The sequence below is a fragment of the Felis catus genome, chromosome D2, assembly GCF_018350175.1.
Source record: "Felis catus isolate Fca126 chromosome D2, F.catus_Fca126_mat1.0, whole genome shotgun sequence".
Taxonomy (NCBI): domain Eukaryota; kingdom Metazoa; phylum Chordata; class Mammalia; order Carnivora; family Felidae; genus Felis; species Felis catus.
This window is the reverse complement of record NC_058378.1, coordinates 44,365,666-44,384,862: the sequence shown is the minus strand read 5'-3', so window position 1 is coordinate 44,384,862 and position 19,197 is coordinate 44,365,666. Positions and strand designations below refer to the sequence as shown.

The window sequence follows — 19,197 nt, the reverse complement described above, 5'->3', positions numbered from 1 at the left end:
CACTCATGGATCCCTGTGTCTGAAATGCCATGTGTGTGCACACGCCCTGTGAATGCCCTCATGAGGATTTACCCAGAACACTTCTTCCCCTTTGTGGAATCTCTTCTCGTATGGCCTCCTGGCTGGCTCTGAAACCTGTTTGAGCGGAAGTCTTGTGAATATTATGGGCCCCTATTATAGGCAGATGTTCGATCTCTTTCTCAGAGAGTTTCCAGTGACAGACCGTTTCCTTCAGCCACTTTACAGCTTTGGAATTTCCATTATCGCAGAATGGAGAAGTGACACTTTCTGTCTTCCATTGTGCCATCCGATTGTCAGGATGGCACCTCCCTTCTTGATGAGCCTCTAGAACAAGAGAGATGATTTGTTCCTTTGGGAACCCTTTTTGGAGCGTTCCTGGTGCTGATGAGGAGATTGGAAGGCAGCTGACGGCCACTGAATATCTATTTTGCACTGTGCCAGCAGTAATGTCTGCCCCTCTCGGAAGGACCGTAGTGCTTCTGTGAGGAGGGTGGGCTTTGCTCTGTTTTACAGATGAAGAGATGGGCTCAGACGGGTGGTTGCCCAAGCTCATCTGGCTAGTGCGTGGTGGGATTTGAACCCACACCTGTGCTTATTCTGTGTCCCCCCACTGGGGGGCCGATGGGGTTGCTTCTATGCGCCTCTCCCCAAGCTCTATCCCAGGTCTCCAGGGGGGAGGGTATTTTGTTATCATTCAGGTATGGTGAGACCAACACATAGCATGACAGCCATTGCAAAGATAGTTTGTTACGGTTCCCAGGAGGAGGGGGCACGCCACGCCATGGGGGGCCACCAGGGGAAGCACGTGGGCTGGTCAGGAGGCAGAGGGAGAAGGGGAACTGTGGGCAAGAGCCCTTAATGTGACCTCTGTGGGAAAGGAAGGGTGAGGTAGAGTAAGTGGGTTTAAGATGACCTAGTTTCGGGGCGCTTGGGTGGCGCAGTGGGTTAAGCGACCGACTTCAGCCAGGTCACGATCTCATGGTCCGTGAGTTCGAGCCCCGCGTCGGGCTCTGGGCTGATGGCTCAGAGCCTGGAGCCTGCTTCCGATTCTGTGTCTCCCTCTCTCTCTGCCCCTCCCCGTTCATGCTTTGTCTCTCTCTGTCCCAAAAATAAATAAAAAACGTTAAAAAAAAAAAAAAAAGATGACCTAGTTTGAATAATTTCAGGAGGCCCGGGAGCACAGGGGTATCCCCGATCACCTGGTTCTGGGGTGATTAGAGCACCCCAAGTGTGAGAGCACCCCAAGGTGGTTGTGTGTGGGCTGTGGAGGGGCTGGTTTGCACATGAAAGGGGTGCTCTGGAGTAGGCAGTTTCCTACTTCTAGAGATTGGCTAATCCTGTGAGGGGTGGTCCCTCTCGGGTCAGCAAGACCCCGGATGTCACAGCATCAGAATATAGAAAATAAAGTCATGGTTAATGCGTTTTGGGGGGTTGGGGATGAGATGTCACCCTGGAGGACTCCCAGTGCCAGGTCGGCTGTGGCTGTTGTCTGGGCAGCTGAGACTGTGACCAGGACAGATGGTTCTCCCTCCCAGACGAGACCCTCGGCAAGAAGACAGAGCAGTGGCACTATGCCGTGAGGACTGTGGGACACCACCTGACAGTCTTCCTGTTTTACCGAAACTGGCTGGATGTGCCACATCTCTTCCTCCCTTTGCTGAACTCTTGAGAGCCAGCTTTGTGCCCGCCTGACTCCCATAGAGATTTTTTTTTTTAAATCACACCTACATAGATTGACTGCAATGAATTAATTCATCCATGAAATGCAGGCTGCAAACGGAACACATTCTGGCGCATAGGAGATGCTCAATACAAGGGGGAGGGGAGCCACTCTGCTTCAGGCTCAGTCTTACCTGCAGGACTGAGTGCTCCTTGAGGATGGGGCTGCAAAGTCTTAAAATGCTGCTGCTCTGGTGCCCAGCCTGTGGCCTGGCCCAGGACAGTGCTCAGGAAGTATTTGAGGAAGGAAGAAAGACGGGATGGACGGAAGGATGCAGAGAGGGAGGTAGGGTGGGAAGGGGGAGGGAGGAAGGAAAGAAGGAAAGAAGGGAGGACCCAAGGACGCAAGGAAGCAAGGAAAGAAGGAAGGAAGAAGTAAAGCAGGAAACGCATAGGTGGGAAACTGAGGTGAGGCACACAATGGATTCTGAGCAAAGGGAAGGTTATTACTTTGATTGGAGCCACAGCGGGTAGGCCTTTGTGATCCTTTCTTTTGGAAATGGTGGATGCTTCCTCACTTGCAGACCCAGATTCCATCCACACCCATTTCTCTAGCTCTTCTGTGCCTGTGACAAAGATGCTGGCATTTTAGGTTGGTGGCAGGGAGAGGGGAGGGCAATGAAGGAGGAGAGGAGCCCGGGCAGGGGTCTTTGGAGTGAGCTTGGATTAAGATAAACTACATCTGGGAAAAATTGTGAAACCTATATTTGGGGGCCAGATAAGAAAGAAGTTTTTTTTTTCTTTTAATGTTTATTTATTTTTGAGAGAGAGGGGCAGAGCATGAGCAGGCAGGGGAAGAGAGAGACGGAGACACAGAATCTGAAGCAGGCTCCAGGCTCTGAGCTGTCAGCACAGAGCCCGATGCAGGGCTTGAACACACGAACTGTGGAATCATGACCTGAGCTGAAGTCTGATGCTTAACTGACTGAGCCACCCAGACGTCCCAAGAAAAAAGTTTTAAAAAAATGTCCATACAATCAAAGTTGTGTCTCAGCTTCTGGAAAATTTGCCAATAATCCCTAAGCAGTTGTAACTGAACTTCTCCAGGGTGTGAGGTGGTGGCCTTTATACATATATCTGTATATCACAGATGGTAAAATATTCTTCATAAGTACTCTCAATGCTTGGACCTTTCTCGAAGCTGAAAATAGTAGGAGAAGCAATTTGAAATGTGTTCTTTTGTTTCAATTACTTTCCAGAATGAAAATATTTAAAGTACCCGTGATTATCTGATTTTTTTTTCCAGAAGGAGTGGTGGGATAATCACAGCTACAACCTTAGATTTTGAAAAAAAAACTTTTGCCCAATTTCAATTCCTTGCCAATGGCTGGGCTTCTACCAAGTACATGACATTGCGTGGTTGCGGAAGGCATGCGGGGCTTCAGGCTGGTTCTTGCTCTGGGTCAGTTTGATTCCACAAACTTACACTGTCCCTGAGCGTGTGCTAGGCACTGAGCCCGGGGATGGGAGAGAGAAATGGGAAAGCCCTAGTTTCTGCTTCCCATGTCCGTGAGTTTTGAAACTCTGAGGGGAGTATGACTTTCACTAGGTTTTGACGGAGGGGTGGGGCTATGTCAATGTGCAATTGGGAGCACCCCAATTGGGAGCAGAGCGTATGCACTCATGAGTGGGGGTATGAGTGTGTGTGTGTGTGTGTGTGTGTGTGTGTGTGTGTTTATGGGGAATGTCCAGGGAAGGGCAAAGAGCTTCTTCTCCTGGAGTTTAGGTGCATGGTTTCTGGTGGTGGTGTTGGAAGTAGGTGTTGGTGATACAAAAGCAACACAGACAAAGCTGTTAGGGCCACAGAGTCTTTTATGCACAGGCTAAGGTGTATGGGGTTTCTTTATGCACAATAATAGAGTCTCTAGAAGGCTTTTTGTTTGTTTGTAATTGATTGATGCTTTTGAGGATGTTAATTTCCTGGCAACTTTAAAATAAACTTGTGTTATTCATGGAAAGTTTTAGAGGAGGGCTCTTTTGTGAGCAGATGTGAACTTAGAAGCCATCCTGGCATAAGGTATTGGAGGGGAAGACCCCAGGGTTGGGGGAACCTCTTAGGAGGCTGTGGCAGAAGTCCCAGGGGAGGTATTGATGATACCCGAAACTGGAAAGGGGTTGTGGGAATAGATTGTGTGTCTGGTGTTGATGTTCTCCCACCTAGACTGACTAGTGGGTGATGCCAGAGGGAAGCCAAGGAGTATCTGGGAATGGGGACAGGAGTGTGTGTTGGGGGATGGGACTGGGGAACAGTGGGAGCAGAAGGAGCACACGGTGTCGGGAAGCCCAGGGAGGAGAGCCCTTCACAGACCGGTGCTCCAGGCTGGGCACTGTGGAATATGAAGAGAGAGGAGGATCCTTGTTTGCTGATGACATGAGCATGAACTTTAGAGCAGCATGGTGTGGGTGGCACTGGACAGAGAGGTGAGTGGTGGGGAAGTGCCAGAGGGCACATGGGCCTTCAGTTAGGAAGCTGGTCTGTTGAGGGAGGAGGTCCAGGACTCGGGCGCTTGGGACCTGTGTCTCTCCCTCCTCCACTTGTGGGAGGTGCTCCCCGGTGCCCATGGACCCCAGCTTCCTTCCCTTGCAGCTCCACGATTCGAGTTTCTTGGTCCTCCCTATTCCTGGCCCCCATCATGAAGTGAGCAAGGCCCTCTTCCTGTAGTGTCGCAGATGCCTCATTCTGGAACTTTCCATATGCTGTTTCTTCTGTCTGCAGCGTTCTTCTCTGAGAGATTTCCAGAGCTGTCTCCTTTCACTGATGCTCCTTGCAGAGGCTTTTCCCACCCCCACCTCCTGCAGTTTCCTCCAGCCCAACATCTATTTTCTTCAGAGCTCTTACCACTGTTGGAAATTATCTATTTAGCATGGTGTTTATTTGTTCCGGTCTGTTCTCCAGCCCCTGAAATGTAAGTTCTTTGACAGCAGGAACACCGTGGGCTCATTCATTCTTGTTTCTCGGCACCTAGGAGAGGGACCAACATGGAGAAAGCTCTTAGTTAATATAGGAGAAAATAAGGGATGAATAAATTTCCACTGGATGGCTTGTTCAGTTTCAGATATTAGAAAGACTTGAGAGCCCGTAGGGCAGGCCAAGGAAGCTGAGGCCTGTGGTGGGGCACCGTCGTATCACATTCCTCATAGGAGTGCACTTGCCTATGCTCCCTATACTGTTTCTTTTCTCTGGGGAGCTGGATGCCTCTCCCCATCCCCATGGGTGACCGATGCCCTCTTTCGTGGTTTATGCCTCTCCTTGTGGCCTTGGACAACTGTGGGCCATTTGCCTCTTCCTGCCCTTTCTGGGCTGGGGCTGGGGCTGGGGATATCCCATCAGCTCCCTGCCCAGTGGGGGTGGGTCTGGTTGGAGGAGGTGCACTAGGAGTGGTGCCTGGGCTGGCCATTATGCACAGGGACCTTGCAGGGGAGGAACTGGGCCAAGGTCCAAAACCCCAGGGGGGCCAAGGGGCTTCTGGAGTGCACACTCTGCTGCCCATGGGAGTAGCCCCAGCTCTGTCCCTAGTCTACCTTCTTGGAGAATTTCCCTTCCTGGGGAGCAGCAGTGGAGAGCTGGATTTCTTGAGGGGATGGGGGTAGGGGGCATTGCAAACCCGGTCTGTTGTAGGGAGAAAAGGACTTGTGTTGGAGAAGTGGGCTTCCTTGGCCCTGTTCCTGGGGAATGTCAGGAGGGCTGCAAAGTTAGCATAAGCTCTCACATGTTTCTCTGCTCCCAGCCCTCGCCATGTGCGGTTGAATAAGAGCTTCAGAGGCTGAGAGCTGACCTTTTCAGCCAAGTGGGAGCAGGCGGTTATAGCCAGGGGCTGTGGTCCCTGAGGAGTGTGCCTTCAGCCCTCATCGCTTGTTCCAGGGGTGAGGAGCCAGCTGCTGACAGGGAACTTAAATTCTCTGTGATGGCTCAGTCCCAGCCGGGGCTGCCTGGAACAGTAGGCAGAAGCAGAGCAGGTGAAGGTGTGCAGGAGCTCTGACGACTTGTGTTTTCCATGTGTGCATGTCCTTGTGTCTACTTAGGGGTCCCAAGACAGTTGCCTGCACACAGTGGCACCTCCTGTTCCCTAAGAAAGTGGAACAGTCCTATAGGTTGAGATGGTTTTAGGCAGGGGGACCTCAGGGAAGGGACCTCAGGGGACTTCACGCCCAGTTTGGGAGGACTAGCCATGTTGGCATGACATATGAGGTCCCTAGAGCCCTATTGGACTCATGGACACAAGGACATGGGCACAGAGCCATGCTGGAGCCCTCATTGTGCATGTGCTCATGTACAGGTGCAGAAAGCATGCCTCTGCAGACATGGTTAGTCTCTGCCACTTAAAATTTTTTTTAAATGTTTATTCAGTTTTTGAGAGAGAGAGAGAGAGAGAGAGAGAGAGAGAGAGAGAGAGAGAATAGGGAAGGGGCAGAGTGAGAGAAGGGGACACAGAATCTGAAGCAGGCTCCAGGCTCTGAGCTGTCAGCACACAGCCCTATGTGAGGCTTGAACCCATGAATTGTGAGATCATGTCCTGAGCCAAAGTTGGATGCCCAACTGACTGAGCCACCCAGGTGCCCCTCTGCCACTTTAAAGACTTGTGATGGCCTTGCAAGGTGCAGAAGAGGAGTGGGAACTGGTAGATATGAGTCTGAGGGTGCCACCTTCATGCCTGTCCCAGTCAGCCCTCAGTGTCTTGTCAGCTGTGCTCACATCTGGGTCAGATTAAGCCATGGGGGCAGTGAGGCTGTTGGTGTCCAGGTGAAGGGATAGGGCCACAGAGGATGTGACCTTGCCTGATCTGGCTCACGCTCAGCTCCACGTGGGCAGTGCCGTGGGAAAGCTGTGTGTGGAGTTACTTTTAAGACATAAGCCCTGTTCTTTCATTGAAGTTCTCATATGCTATACGAGATAAAGATGTCTGATCAACTCATTCTGTCAGTATGCATTGCTGAGAAACACACTATCCCAAGATTTAGTGGCTTAGAACAAGTCATTTATTATTTGTTGTGCGTCTGTAGATCAACTGGACAGTTCTGCGCTAGGCTCGCTCGAGTAGCTGGCTGCGGTTGACTTGTGACTGAAGGTGGCTGCCTGGGGGCCCACCTGAGTCTCCACGTGTGTCCGCATCCCTTCAGCAGGCCAGCCCCGGGTGTTCTCATGGTGGTGGCAGGCTCCAAGAGTGGAAGCAGAATGCACAAACGCTTATTCAGACCTCTGCTTACACCAAGTCACAGCTGTCTTATAGGTCAGAGCAGGTCGTGTGTCCCAGAGTAGAGGCTCAAAGCGTCTTCAGAGTGACAGGGCACGAGGCACAGGAAGAGGGAGGCCATTACCAGGGGCCTAAATCTCCCATATTTGGGAACATCATTTACACCATGCTGGTTACGAGATAGTTTCTCAGGCAGTACCATGCAATAGAACTTCTGCAGTGATCCATCATAGATGATGGCTATCTGTGGTGCCCGCTATGGTAGTCACCAGCCAGATGTGGTGGGTAAGTACCTAAAATGTGGCTAGTGCGACCGAGGAACTGAGGTATAATGTTATTTAATTGTAATGAATCTAAGTTTAAATTTAAACAGCCCCATGTAGCTAGTGGTTGCTCTATTGAACAGCCCAGATCCAGGGGGAGACCATCCTGGGCACAGATAGAAGGCCGTTGCCTGCCTAGCATGGGAGCGGCTGCTGGACCTGGGTTTCTGCTTGGGCCGAGGTGTTCAAGCTTATTATTGGCAGGTGTGAGTTGTGATGTGCTCAGGAGAGGAGGTGGCTGGGGTTGACTGAGTTTTTTAGCTGGGGGTCCCCTCCACCTGTTGCACCTCCACACCCTGAGCCGTCTCTGCACCTCTGCCCTGTCATTCCCTCTGTTCGGTTAAGAGGACTTCTTCAAAACCTCTTTTAGCTTCTCTTTCAAGAGGCTTTGGGACTCCAGGTCTCTAAGGACCCAAGCAGGCTGTGAGGACTGCGTGGCCTCCCTGGGAATCTGAGGGGTGTCGATAGCCAGGGGCCTGTGTGTCAGGAGCCTCTGGCGCTGTGGCAGGATCTCTGTTACCTTTTCATACTTCATAGCTTTGGGGGAGGGGGCAAGGGCTTGATGAAGAGAGCCTGACCTGCTGCCTGGTGCCATTTTCCTGTGTGACTCAGTGGGCAGAGCAGCACTGGGACCCCCGTGCATTGCAGGCAAGCAGCTCTGGGTAAGTGTCTGTGCTTCAGGGGCCTGGTTGCCGTTGGGCAAAGCTGGCTGAGGTCATGGCTGGACTTGAATACAGGTGCCACAGGATTGAATATTAGTCCTGCATTTGCCATCCCTAGAAAGGCTCTCAGGGCTCTTATTGGGGCACTGCTGTGCCCTCCCCGCGAACCATTAGGAGGTTGGTTCTCTGTGCCTCCTAGGTGCCGGCCCCTGAGACACAAACAACTGGGACCCTGAAGAATTGTGGTTCCTCATAGTCCTGTGAAAATGGAAGTCAGAAATTTACATCCCCAGTTTATAGATGAACAAATTGAGGCACAAAGTGGATGGAAGATTTGCCCATGTGTTTAAGGAACTATCCAAAATTCTAAGTGTCAGAGTCCATGGCAAGTTCCTAGAGCCTATTCCAGGGCTTCCCCCGTGGTGGGAAATTGGGGCCCCCTGCACATTTCCCCCCAGCACCCCAGTCATGACTTCCATGGCGCCCTGGTCTCCTCCCTGACACTGTGTCTGGTTTTCCATAACCACTCTTGTTACGTCTCGCTGGGACTAGACTTACTGGTGAGTCTGTCATCCTGGAAAGGTGGGCAGCTGAGGGTTCACTATAGCAGCTTGCATGGTGCCTGGCAAGCTCAAGAAGTTTGTGGAATGGGCATGAAGGGAAAGTCTGGGAGAGTGATGGGTTGGGAAAGGCGCTCTGGTTGAATTAATACTGTTTACTGTGAATTTGATTCTGGGGGAGTGGATGGGGCAGGGTGTGCCCATGGTGGCCCATGGGCATCCCAGGCTCCGGGAGAGAGCACCTTGTGTGACATGGGCAGGCCCAGAGCATCCTGTGGAGGGGGCAGCTCAGGTGTGGAGGACAGAACTGCTAGAACTTTCGCTCCCATTGGGTGGAAGCAATAGGGAGAGAAAGGGAGGTCATCACAAAGGGTTTTCTGGCCACAGGACCTTTTGGATGGTGGGGCATGCTCCTCACAGTGGGAGACACTCACCCTGGGGCCAAACAGATGTGTGGGTGTTTTCCATCTCTGTTCAGTGGTCACTGTGGCAGACGTGAGCCGTGGCTTGTGGCAGCGGCCTGTACCTGGCGTGGAGCATTGGGGTTAGACCCTTCCTGCTTAAAGCTCATTCTTTCCTCCCCCTTCTCCACTGCTTAGATATCCGTGGGCTCCAAAGCTTTCTGGATCAGGCCTCGCGGCTGGGCCTTGACGTCTCTTTGCAAAAGGTGGACAAGAACATTAGCCACGTGTTCACCAGTCTCTTCACCACGATGAAGACAGAGGAGCTGAACCGCTATCGGGACACACTACGCCGAGCCATCCTTCTGCTCAGCCCGCAGGGGGCCCACTCCTTCATCAATGAGGTAGGTGGTGGGGCCTGGGGCCGCAGGAGCCTCTCCCCGGGGTGCTGTGGGGTGGCCCAGGTGGCTGCCAGGCACAGCCTACTCGTGCAGGAGCAAACTGGACGTGGGGACTCCTGGGTGCTGGGCCCACAGCACATTCCAGAAAGAGACCCCGAGCACAACCTGGCTCCCGACTGATCCCCAGCAGGTGACCCAAGGCCTTCATGGACACTGAGAGGCTGGGGGCAGCTGGCGGGAAGCCTGTTTACAAGTCTCTGCCAGGGATACCTGAGGCCAAACCCAGGCTGTGGTTTGTTTGTGGTGGTGGTGTTTTAATTTTCCTCTCTTTGTTGACAGGTGTAAGCCTCTAGGGATAAAATAAATTTCCAGCTTTCTGCAGAGGTGGGCAGCTCTGCCTTGGTATTTGTTAGCACCTGGAGGAGGTGTTGGTTGCATAAGCTCAAATGATACTTGGTGTGCGTGCTTGTATTTTTGGTGCCTGGGCTAATCAGTGCATTTTTTTAAAACACCTCTATCAGGGGTTAGGGCCTTCTAATGAAGACAGGGCCCAGCAGCTTAACAAAGAATTTGGTGTCTTGAGAATAGGCAACGAGAAATACTCTCTGAGTTGGCTCATGGTGCCAGCCCTGGCGGTCTGATGGCAGAAAGGTGACGAGCTGGACGCGGCAGGTGCTTCTCTGGCCTGGGTTGGTTTCTGGGGGTGGGGGCTGTGCTGGGGGTGTGGTGTGCCTGGGAGGAGGGGTGGACCAGAGGGGTCGCCCGGTGCCCAAATGCTCCCTGCGATTTCCTTTCCAACCCCAGTCACCTGTTTGGCTCTCTCTGATTGAAAGGAAAATGAAGAGAAAGAATTATACTAATTCCAGTTGATGTACTTTGGTTGCTTATTCCGCTTTCCCCTCTAATTAATTATTACTCAGAATGCTACCTTACGCATCAGGAACCGGCACGGAGCCCACCGCCAGAGAACTTAAAATTTGGAACGCTTAATTTGGTGCAGTTGGCTGCCAGCCCTGCCGCTCTTGGCCTAATCAGTGCCCAGATCACGCTGGTGGTCAGCCAGGCTGTGATGTCCTGTCGGCGCCCGGCATTTTCTCGGGAACACGTTTCCCTGTAGGAAGTGATTCAGGCCAGTAATGGGCAGCCCGGGATCGGCTCTAATGCATCCAGGCTTTCTCAGAATGTTCCCAGCAGCGCATGTGTCGGTGTCTGCTCACAGGAAAGCTTTTGTCCTTGCTAAATTCCCCCGGCCGGAGTCTGCTCTGGTGATGGTGTCCACTAATTCTGTTGCTGGGCTTCTTCCTCTCTCTTCTTGCCCACATCTTGCCTCCTCTGCTTGCTTCCTTTCTGCCTTGTCACTGCTCTGCTGTTAAGCTTGGGAGTGGGAAGAGTATTGGCTTCGGAGTTCAGCAGATTTGGGGTCAAGTCCCAACTCCTCCACTTAGTATCGTTGTGACCTTGGGTGATTTGCCTCACCGGTGAGACCTCAGTTTCTTCATCTGTAAAGTAGGGATGAAGGAGACTAGAGCGATGATAAAGCATTTGGTACATAGCTTTTTAGGAAACATCATATTCACTGTTTGCCTTCCAGATGAATTCAGCCCTTGCTCTGTTTCTAGGCCCTGCAGGGATTTAAGATGCAAACAAGACTGGCCTAAAGATATTATTTCCAAGTGGATAATTATGCAAACTTCTGCAGTGTTGGAAATACTTGGCTTGGCTTTGGCCTGTTGCCTTCTTGATCCCCCCCTTGCCCCCCCCTCCTGTGTTTGCAAAGTCTTTGCTTTGCTGGGTGCTGCAGAGCTGGGGACGCCCCAGGAGGGGCTACTCTGAATGCAGGGCAAGAGTGACAAGCCCCTGGGAGTGCTGGCCGGAGACCGTGGGGAAGGAGGGCACCTGGGCTTTGTTGCTTTCAGCTCCAGCTGGTCAGGGTCTTGGTTTTTGATCTCATATGCCTGGGGTGGGGGTGGGGAGGCTTCATTTCCTGGGTACCCACCATGGTCCTGGCCCTTTGTGTGCTTTCCCTAATTGTCATGGTCCGCAAATGGGGCAAGTGAAGCTGAGGAAGTTAAATGATTGGCTTTAGGTCACACAAGTAGCCACCGGCTAATTGGGCAGGAGTCAAATCCAGATTTGACCCACTCCAGGGTCCCCATTTGCCATGTTGTTGGGATGAGAGAATATTATAGTGTCGGTGGTAGGTCAGTGTGGCCATGCTCCCTTCATGCTGGGGGATATGGCTCAACTGCCTCTGTCCAAGGTCTGGCAGAGGATTTTAGGGTGCTTATGCTCAAAGAATTTTAGGGCATCTACTAAACACAGTAGGAGAAGGAAGGTGAATGTGACATGTATGGCTGGCTAGTCCAGAAGATCCTCTGGGAGAGACCTGGGGAGGCCATCACTGCACAAAACCTTCATTCACTGCCTGGAGGCCTTGCTTGGGCTTTCTGAGCAGACCGAGCCCACCTCTTGTTTGTTATAATGAGGATAGAGGGTGTTCGCAAGGCTGATCCACTGACGGGACAGGTCCTGAATTTTAAGAAACTCAGAACACTGTAATGGGGCAGTAAATGGCCTGAGAGCCCCACAGCTATTGAAGACACGTGGATATTATACCCAGTCAGGACTGGTGTGTGCGAGCCACAGTAGTGGTGGGGTATATCGCTCTCCTGACTGTAATTTCTCCCTTCCCCACTCAAAAAGCCCGGCTGATGGGAGGAGGGAGAAACATGGTTCTGCCTGAATCTTCTACATTTTGTTACATGTGAATCTGTTAGGAAGGCTGGCACTTTCACTATCGCTAGTGACAAATTCTGTATGATGTGGACTTGGCTGCCTGGGACTTGCCAGGCTGTCCACATGCTGTGTTGGGAGCTGTGTCTCTGTCCAGTGTCCAGGATGCATGCATTCAATGTGGGGGGCTCGGCCTGGGGGCCCATGCACCACTGGCATCTCTGTGATCCCACTTTATGAGAAGCCATCCTGGCTGGGAGCCGTGGGGGAGTCTGGCCTTGGTAGTGGGTGGGTGTCAGCAGAACAAGCAGGCCGAGGCCATGGGGGGAGGCACGTGGGCTCATATAACAGGTCCCACCTCAAGATCCCCTCACCTTCCATCACTCAGTCTTGAATCCACATTCCTTCCTCTGGGATCTTTTTATCACAGTCTACACAACCACCACACTAGTGCGTTGTTTTTAAAAGGCCCCCCTTGGGGAAACTGGGCTCAGGGGTGACAGCACTCTGGTCCCTTGGTCCCAGACCTGGAGCCCACTGTGGGGTGCCCTTGGGGACTGCTGAGGGCATAGGCCATAGAGAATCCTTCTTCCTGAAAGGCTTGTTTTGCTCTGGGATTGCCATTGGATCTCTGAGTAAGGGTAGGCAGCACTTTTTAATCACCCTAACTGGGAAGTGAGTTGGACTCATTCTATCCTCAGCTGGGCCTTGATATGTCTGTAGATCACTGACTGCTAAGTGGAGCTTCATTACGCAGTGATACCCACTATGCCGCTGTCCCCATGTAGCCTGTCAGCCTGAACCACCTGCTAGGGGTTTGGGGATGTGAGTGTCCTCTCCTCACTCCAGGGCCGTGGGAGTCCTGAGAGGGGCTGAGGGCAGAGGCTTTGCCTGGGAATCCTGTCTGTGGCTATTGGAACCTTCTTCCTTCTGTCTGTGGGTTCCATCTTTCATTTCTCTAGAATTTAATGAGCCTGAGTGCCATGTCAAGTTTTGTGCTGGGCACTGAGGCTGTTGTCCCTGCTCACATGGAGCTCCCAGTTTGGTGGGGAGGAGAGAGGTGTGAACAGACTCCTTCACCTGTCAGAGCAGAGGCGTGGACCAGGTTCTGTGAGAGTGCCAAGGATGAAGCAATGCCCTCTGGCCAGGGAGAGATGGGGGTGGCCAGACGCTCAGGGATGCTTCCTGGAGTAGGTGACACTGGGGCTGGGTCTACAGGAATGAACCTTCATTAACTCCATGGCCAAAGGGGATGCTGGGGGACAGAAGTCTGGAGACCCCAGTGTTTTCAGGGACTTGTGCGTCATGTGGTTTCAGCAATGGATGCACAGGGTGGAGAGTGGCTGAGGCTGAGACTGGGCTATCAGCAGGAAGGGGTCTCTGATCCAAGGTGGGGAGTCTAAACTTCAGGACCAGTTTGTTCTTGGTGTCCTTTTCGGAGTCTTTGAGGCTAACAGCTTACAGTGTACTCCATAACCACGGCCCCAGTGCTGAGAAGGGTATGTATGTCTTATTGTCCCTTCTTCTTGGGCCAGGTTTGATAGGGAGACCTCCAGTGCACACTCAGTTTTGGTCCTGGGCTTCATCTCGTCTTCCTGGAGGTGATTCCATCCATCTGTCCATCATCTGTCCATGTGTCCGTCTGTTTGTCCATGCATGCATGCGTGTATCCATCCATCCATCCATCCATCCATCCATCCATCCATCCATCCTTCCATCCATCTATCCATCCTCCTACCTAAACACCCAACCATTTAGTACAGATTGGGTGCCTACTATGGACCAGAAGCCATATCAAGTACTGGCTGGGGACACAGAGGTGGTGTCTCCTCCTGGAAACCTACATGACGTTAAATATTGTGGCTACACCACCATGACCATAGTCGTGTTGGGCATTCGCAGTGGCTGGCCTAGGTGGCATACCCCAGAGCTCTCATCCACTGAGGATTCCTCCGGAGGTGGGGGTGGGGTAGTCCAGGACTTTGTTCTTTCAGCTCTTTTTTGTCATTTGTGTGCCCCTGTCTCTAGATGGACTTAGGCCTCCCTCTTTCCTATTGTATCCTCCTTGTTTCCTCCTCTCCCTTCCTTCCCTGTCTCTTTCGTTTTTCTAGAAAGAGTAAGAAACAAAGTATTTGAAACATTTGTGTACTCTTGGAGAAGAGTTGCCCAGTTCCTGAGGCAGACAGCAGCCAGCAGGTCCCGGCAGCTCGCACACCATCCAGCTCGGTGTGGCCTGTAGATATTGGGCACCCTGTCCCTCCCACAAGAAAGTGAGCCCCTCATGGACAGGGCTGGGTGGTGTCCACCTTTGTATCTTTCAAGAGCAGCACAAGCCTAGCCCACAATGGCTGCTGAGGGAATAAATGCATGGATATTTTATATTTCTTACCTCTAATAAAAAGAGCTCGAAGCTAGGTTTTCTTGTGTGTACCTTCGTTGCCTTTTCAGCTTGTCTTCGAGTCCTGAGCCAGCCTGTCAGTAAGGGCCTTGGTCTTAAAACTTCTGCTATTGGGAAGGGTGAAGTTTGCTTAAGAACCCTGCCTTAGGCCTGGGTGGGTTGGCAAATGGCAGTGGCTGCCCCTGTGGGTGGGACATTCCCAGGCCCAGCTTTGGCACGGCGTAGGGGGAGCAGTGTGCAGAGAGGTGAGTGTGTTGGGAGAGGACTGACGATTAGCAGCCATGCAGGCCAGTGTGGGAGACTAGACATGTGTGACACAGGCACAAACACACACACGACACGCACACGCACATGCACATAGACACAGGCTGATGCAATGATACGGCTAACCAGCCTCAAAGCTGGTACAAGCAGACCCTCAGACGAGCACAGCCTAACAGACAGCCACTCAGCCCCCACACCTATACATAAATATGTACACACACACACACACACACACACACACACACACACACACACACCAGGGTAAAGGCATTGCTGGTGGCAGAGCAGTCTGGGGAAGGCATTGCAATGTTGGGAGAGAAATGGCAAGTGATGGTTACAGCAGGTGGCAGTTAGCTTTTGCAGTTAGATATTGGTGATCTCTTTCTGTAGCCAGAAGGATGGGAGAGAAAAACAGTGAGAGGAGTGGCCTATTGGTAGGACAGCTCCCCATTGCTCGGGACTGGGGGTCCCCTTTCACCCAGATTGTGAGGCACAGGTGAATAGAAGGGACAGAGGTGGAAAAGGCCACTCCCCAAATTTCTCCTCAACTCTGCTCAGACTGGCTTCCCAGGCAAGGAGTGTGGCTGGAGGCCAATTTAATCCTTACTAGAAGCACAGGCTGGGTTAACTCCTGGCTTTGAATCAATTGCTTCTCAGAGTTTGCTGCAGCAAGTGAGTTTGCTCCCACAATTTGAATATAAAGACTGTGTTTTTTTAATACATTTATAGCAAAGGAAAATTAAGTAATCTCAGTGTTCTGTTGTCCCACATGATATATGCAAATATTTCTTACTCCAACATGGTAAAGCTTCAGCAGGCGACTTTATCACTCAGAGCTAGGATAATTCTGTGCCATTTAAGTATCATTTACCAGAATATTTTAAATTACTAATTAATTATAGAAGATTAATTTTTAAATGTGGCCCTGCATTTGCATTTAATTATATCCTACTGTTTACGGATTTTAAAGCCTTAGTACTTCAGCAAAAGTGCTATGAGTCTGAGAAATGCTTCCTCCCCCCCCCCCCCGAAATTCTTAGAAATAAGCTTATGAGGAAAAGATACTGTGTTGAGTTTGTTCTGGTAGGTTTGGAGCTCAGGAGCTCAGGGATGCTCAAGGCAGCCAGAACTGGCGGCCTGGGGCTGAGATGGGGAAGAGAACAGAGACTCCACATGGCCGCTGTCCCCTTCTTTCTCTGTCCTCACTGCCCTTGATCCTTGTGGACCCCCATGCGTACTGGGGAAGCCATTGTGGGCTCCCTCCCTGTGGGACCTTCCACATTCCTAGCACACCTCTATCGCCTTTTGTCACCCGGGGGCTTCCGCGGTACCCACCACTCTTGCTGTGACTACTTGTCATTTGTACTCCCCTCCCCATGGGGCCTTGGAACGTGTGAGGTCAGGAGGTGGGACATGTTCATCTTCGTGAATCACCTTTTCAGAGCCTGTGGATGATGATTGGCACACGGGTGGATGAAGGGTGCAATCAATCCCAGGAGCTCTGACCTCAGCTGCACGCAAACATTCTCTAGAAGCTAGATTGCCTAGTGGGCAGACAAAACACATTCTTAATACTGTAGCTAAGCAGGGGCACCTGAGTAAGATAGTGTTTTGAAAGCATTTAATGTTTGAGTTTTTAATATTTAAAATTTTTTTTTCAACGTTTATTTATTTATTTATTTTTTTTGGGACAGAGAGAGACAGAGCATGAACGGGGGAGGGGCAGAGAGAGAGGGAGACACAGAATTGGAAACAGGCTCCAAGCCATCAGCCCAGAGCCCGATGCAGGGCTCGAACTCACGGACCGCGAGATCGTGACCTGGCTGAAGTTGGACGCTTAACCGACTGCGCCACCCAGGCGCCCCTGAGTTTTTAATATTTTAAACAGGCGTCCAAGCTCTCATCAAGGGACAATGCTTGAATGTTTCTGGGTCTTCTGGTGTTTGTTTTCTGCTCGAGTGCTGTTTCTATTTTGAGTTGCATCTTGAATCATGCCATCCCATTCCTGGTGCTCAGGAAGGTCTTACTTGGCTGTCTGGGAGAACTTTCTGCCTCTTCTTGGGGTCAAAGAGTGAGATCATGAACCTGAAGTGCAGGTCTGGAGACACCTGGTGTTCTTTCCTTCTTCCTTTGTGGGCCATTAAATAGCCAGCGAACTGTCACTTCCTCCCTGTGGGCGTCTCTCAGCCCCTTCTGGCTGGGGAGGCAGCAAACATGAGAAATAGGTATTTACAAAGGGAAACAGCCTGTAGCAGTGGAATGACTCAATTACCCTTTCTGCTCCTGGATCCCCAAGGGTGTTCTGCCTGGGGGGCCTCCCCTGAGGTGGTGAGTCAGCCCATTTGTTGATTGAAGGGCCGGGTGGGGAGCCCAGAAGGGAAGCAGCAGAATTTCCCCAGCGTTGCAGGAAGCCAGAGGAAGGCTGAGCTGTGTTAAGAGAGGCAGAGGTGAGGCCAGGTTATTCCAATTGCCTGGATTCATCTCAGAAAAGCTCTCTGTGCCGTGCAGCCCACAGAGAAACCCACAGAGAAGCTTTCTGTTGCCGTCTTCTGCATTGCTCCCAATGGTGCCTTTTGCTTGGTGCCACCAAGAACTTGGCCTCAGACACCCGCCATCTATGTCCAAGCTGCCAGTCAGCTTGGAGGAGAGAAAGCCTCTGCATCAGTTAGCTGGTGCGGTATAACAAACCACCCCAAACTCAGTGTCATGAAACAATAAGCCTTTGTTGTTATTCCTGTCTGGCAGTCAGCAGACCTGGGGCAGCCATGCCTGATCTTGTCTGGGCTTGCTGATGCATCTGTGGTCAGCTGGCCATTCAGCTGGGCTGGCCAGTTAGGAGTGCAGTTGTTAGGGTGATGGGGTGACGAGGTCGTAGGTCTCTCATGGTACATGCTCGTCCACATTTACTCATGTGACAGCAGCAGAGTTCCAAGAGAGCAAATGCAAGTGCTCCAGGCTACTTGAGGCCCAGGCTCAGACCTGGTGCCTTATTGCTTTTGTACAATCTCTTGGCCAAAGCAAGCCAAGAGATCAGCCCAGATTTAAGGGGCAGAGGAGGGAGCCTCCCGGGACACTCCTCTTGGGGGAAGTGCAAAGTCACAATGCAAAGAGGGTAGTACACTAAAGGGTAGTGACTTGGGGGCATTTTGTAATCTGTCTTCCATGTCCCAGTGTGCAGATGAGCTTCCTAGGAGCAAGCAGGTGTCCTGCAGGTGTGTGGATGATGAGGACCAGGCACCTCCTTTCTCCTACTTTGTTTCAACCTGGCTCAACTTTGGGGTGAAAGTGGTGAGGAGGGGGATGTGGAACAGAGGGAGAGATGGAACCGGGCTTTATTTATCAAGATTGCTTATGTAGGACCCACTGATTCACCCAATCTCAGCAATGCTAGGTAGGAAGGGCTATCACAGAGCATTGGAAACTGGTGGTTGTGGGACCTGCTCATGCTCCCAGATTATGTGACAGAGCTGGGATGTGAGCTCAGAACTCCTTGACTCACAGCCCAGCTCTGTGCTACTACGTGCTGTTGGGAGGAGGAGGAAACTTGTTCTTGACAGATCAAGGGGAAGCCCATTTTCCTCCAAGAACATGACAAAGGGTGGACTTGATGAACATCGCCATTGAGGATCAGGTGGGAAGGGGGAATGTGGACTGGGCACCTTTCAGAGATCATCTGGGGAATGCGGGACACCCCCCTGGATCCCATGGTCCTGTCTCTGCTAACACACCTGCAGGGAGTGTGAGGGGCTGGGCAGGCTGCCTGTGCCTCCCTGCTTGGTAACTGGAAGAGCAACGTCCATAGGACCCCAAGGTCCCCTTAACCCTTCTGTGGTGTGGTCAATGGGGCAGAGTTCCAGACAGACCTGGTTCAGGTCCTGTGTCCTCACCATGAGGCTTTCTGAGCTTTGCTTCCCTCTCTGTACAGTGGCTTTAAAATGACACTTGACCTACAAGGTTACTGTAATAATTAAGCATGGGGAATATTCTGGGTTGCAGTTCTCTCCTTTTCCTCCCTCATAGGGCTGGGCCCCAGAGGGGCTGTCTAGCAGAGGGCTGGGCACCAGAAGGTACCCAGTGACTGCTGCTTAGACAGGGAAACGGATGAGTCTTAGCCAATGTAAGGATATGGGCCACACAGAGCATTGAGAAAAGTGAAAAATCTGCTTGACTCCAGGCAAGGTCAACATTCTGAATTTTGAAGTGCACTTATCGTTGACATTAGGGGTTCTTATGGTGACCTGCTGCTGGGTCAATTGACCAAAGGAGAGAAGTGGGCATGGTTGATGGCCTGTTAACAGGCATGTCTAATGCTCATTTCTCGGCTGTTTGCTGTGGCATCTCCCTCCTCATAGTGTGTTAGGAATCTTCAGTGTCTGTGTTGGTGAGTGATGTCAGGGAGAAAGCCAGGGACAGGGGCTGTGGTCCGTGGTTGGAGCCATGGAGATTGGGGAGAAAGGAGTTGCTGGGACAGACCCGTGTGACAGTATGAGAGAAGGGAACCAGCTGGAAGTAGGATGTCGAGG

The 19,197-nt window shown here is 51.7% G+C and overlaps 1 protein-coding gene across 4 annotated transcripts in view; it reads left to right on the top strand.

Annotated features, from left to right (window-relative positions):
- The window catches only part of GRID1 (glutamate ionotropic receptor delta type subunit 1), a 698,930-nt gene that overhangs the window by 219,878 nt on the left and 459,855 nt on the right, over window positions 1-19,197 (top strand). For all 4 annotated transcript variants that reach the window (XM_045040238.1, XM_023240627.2, XM_045040236.1 and 1 more), the window contains one exon: window positions 9,077-9,282. In XM_045040238.1, coding sequence (XP_044896173.1) covers window positions 9,077-9,282 — 206 coding nt within the window. The remainder of the gene's footprint in view (window positions 1-9,076; window positions 9,283-19,197) is intronic.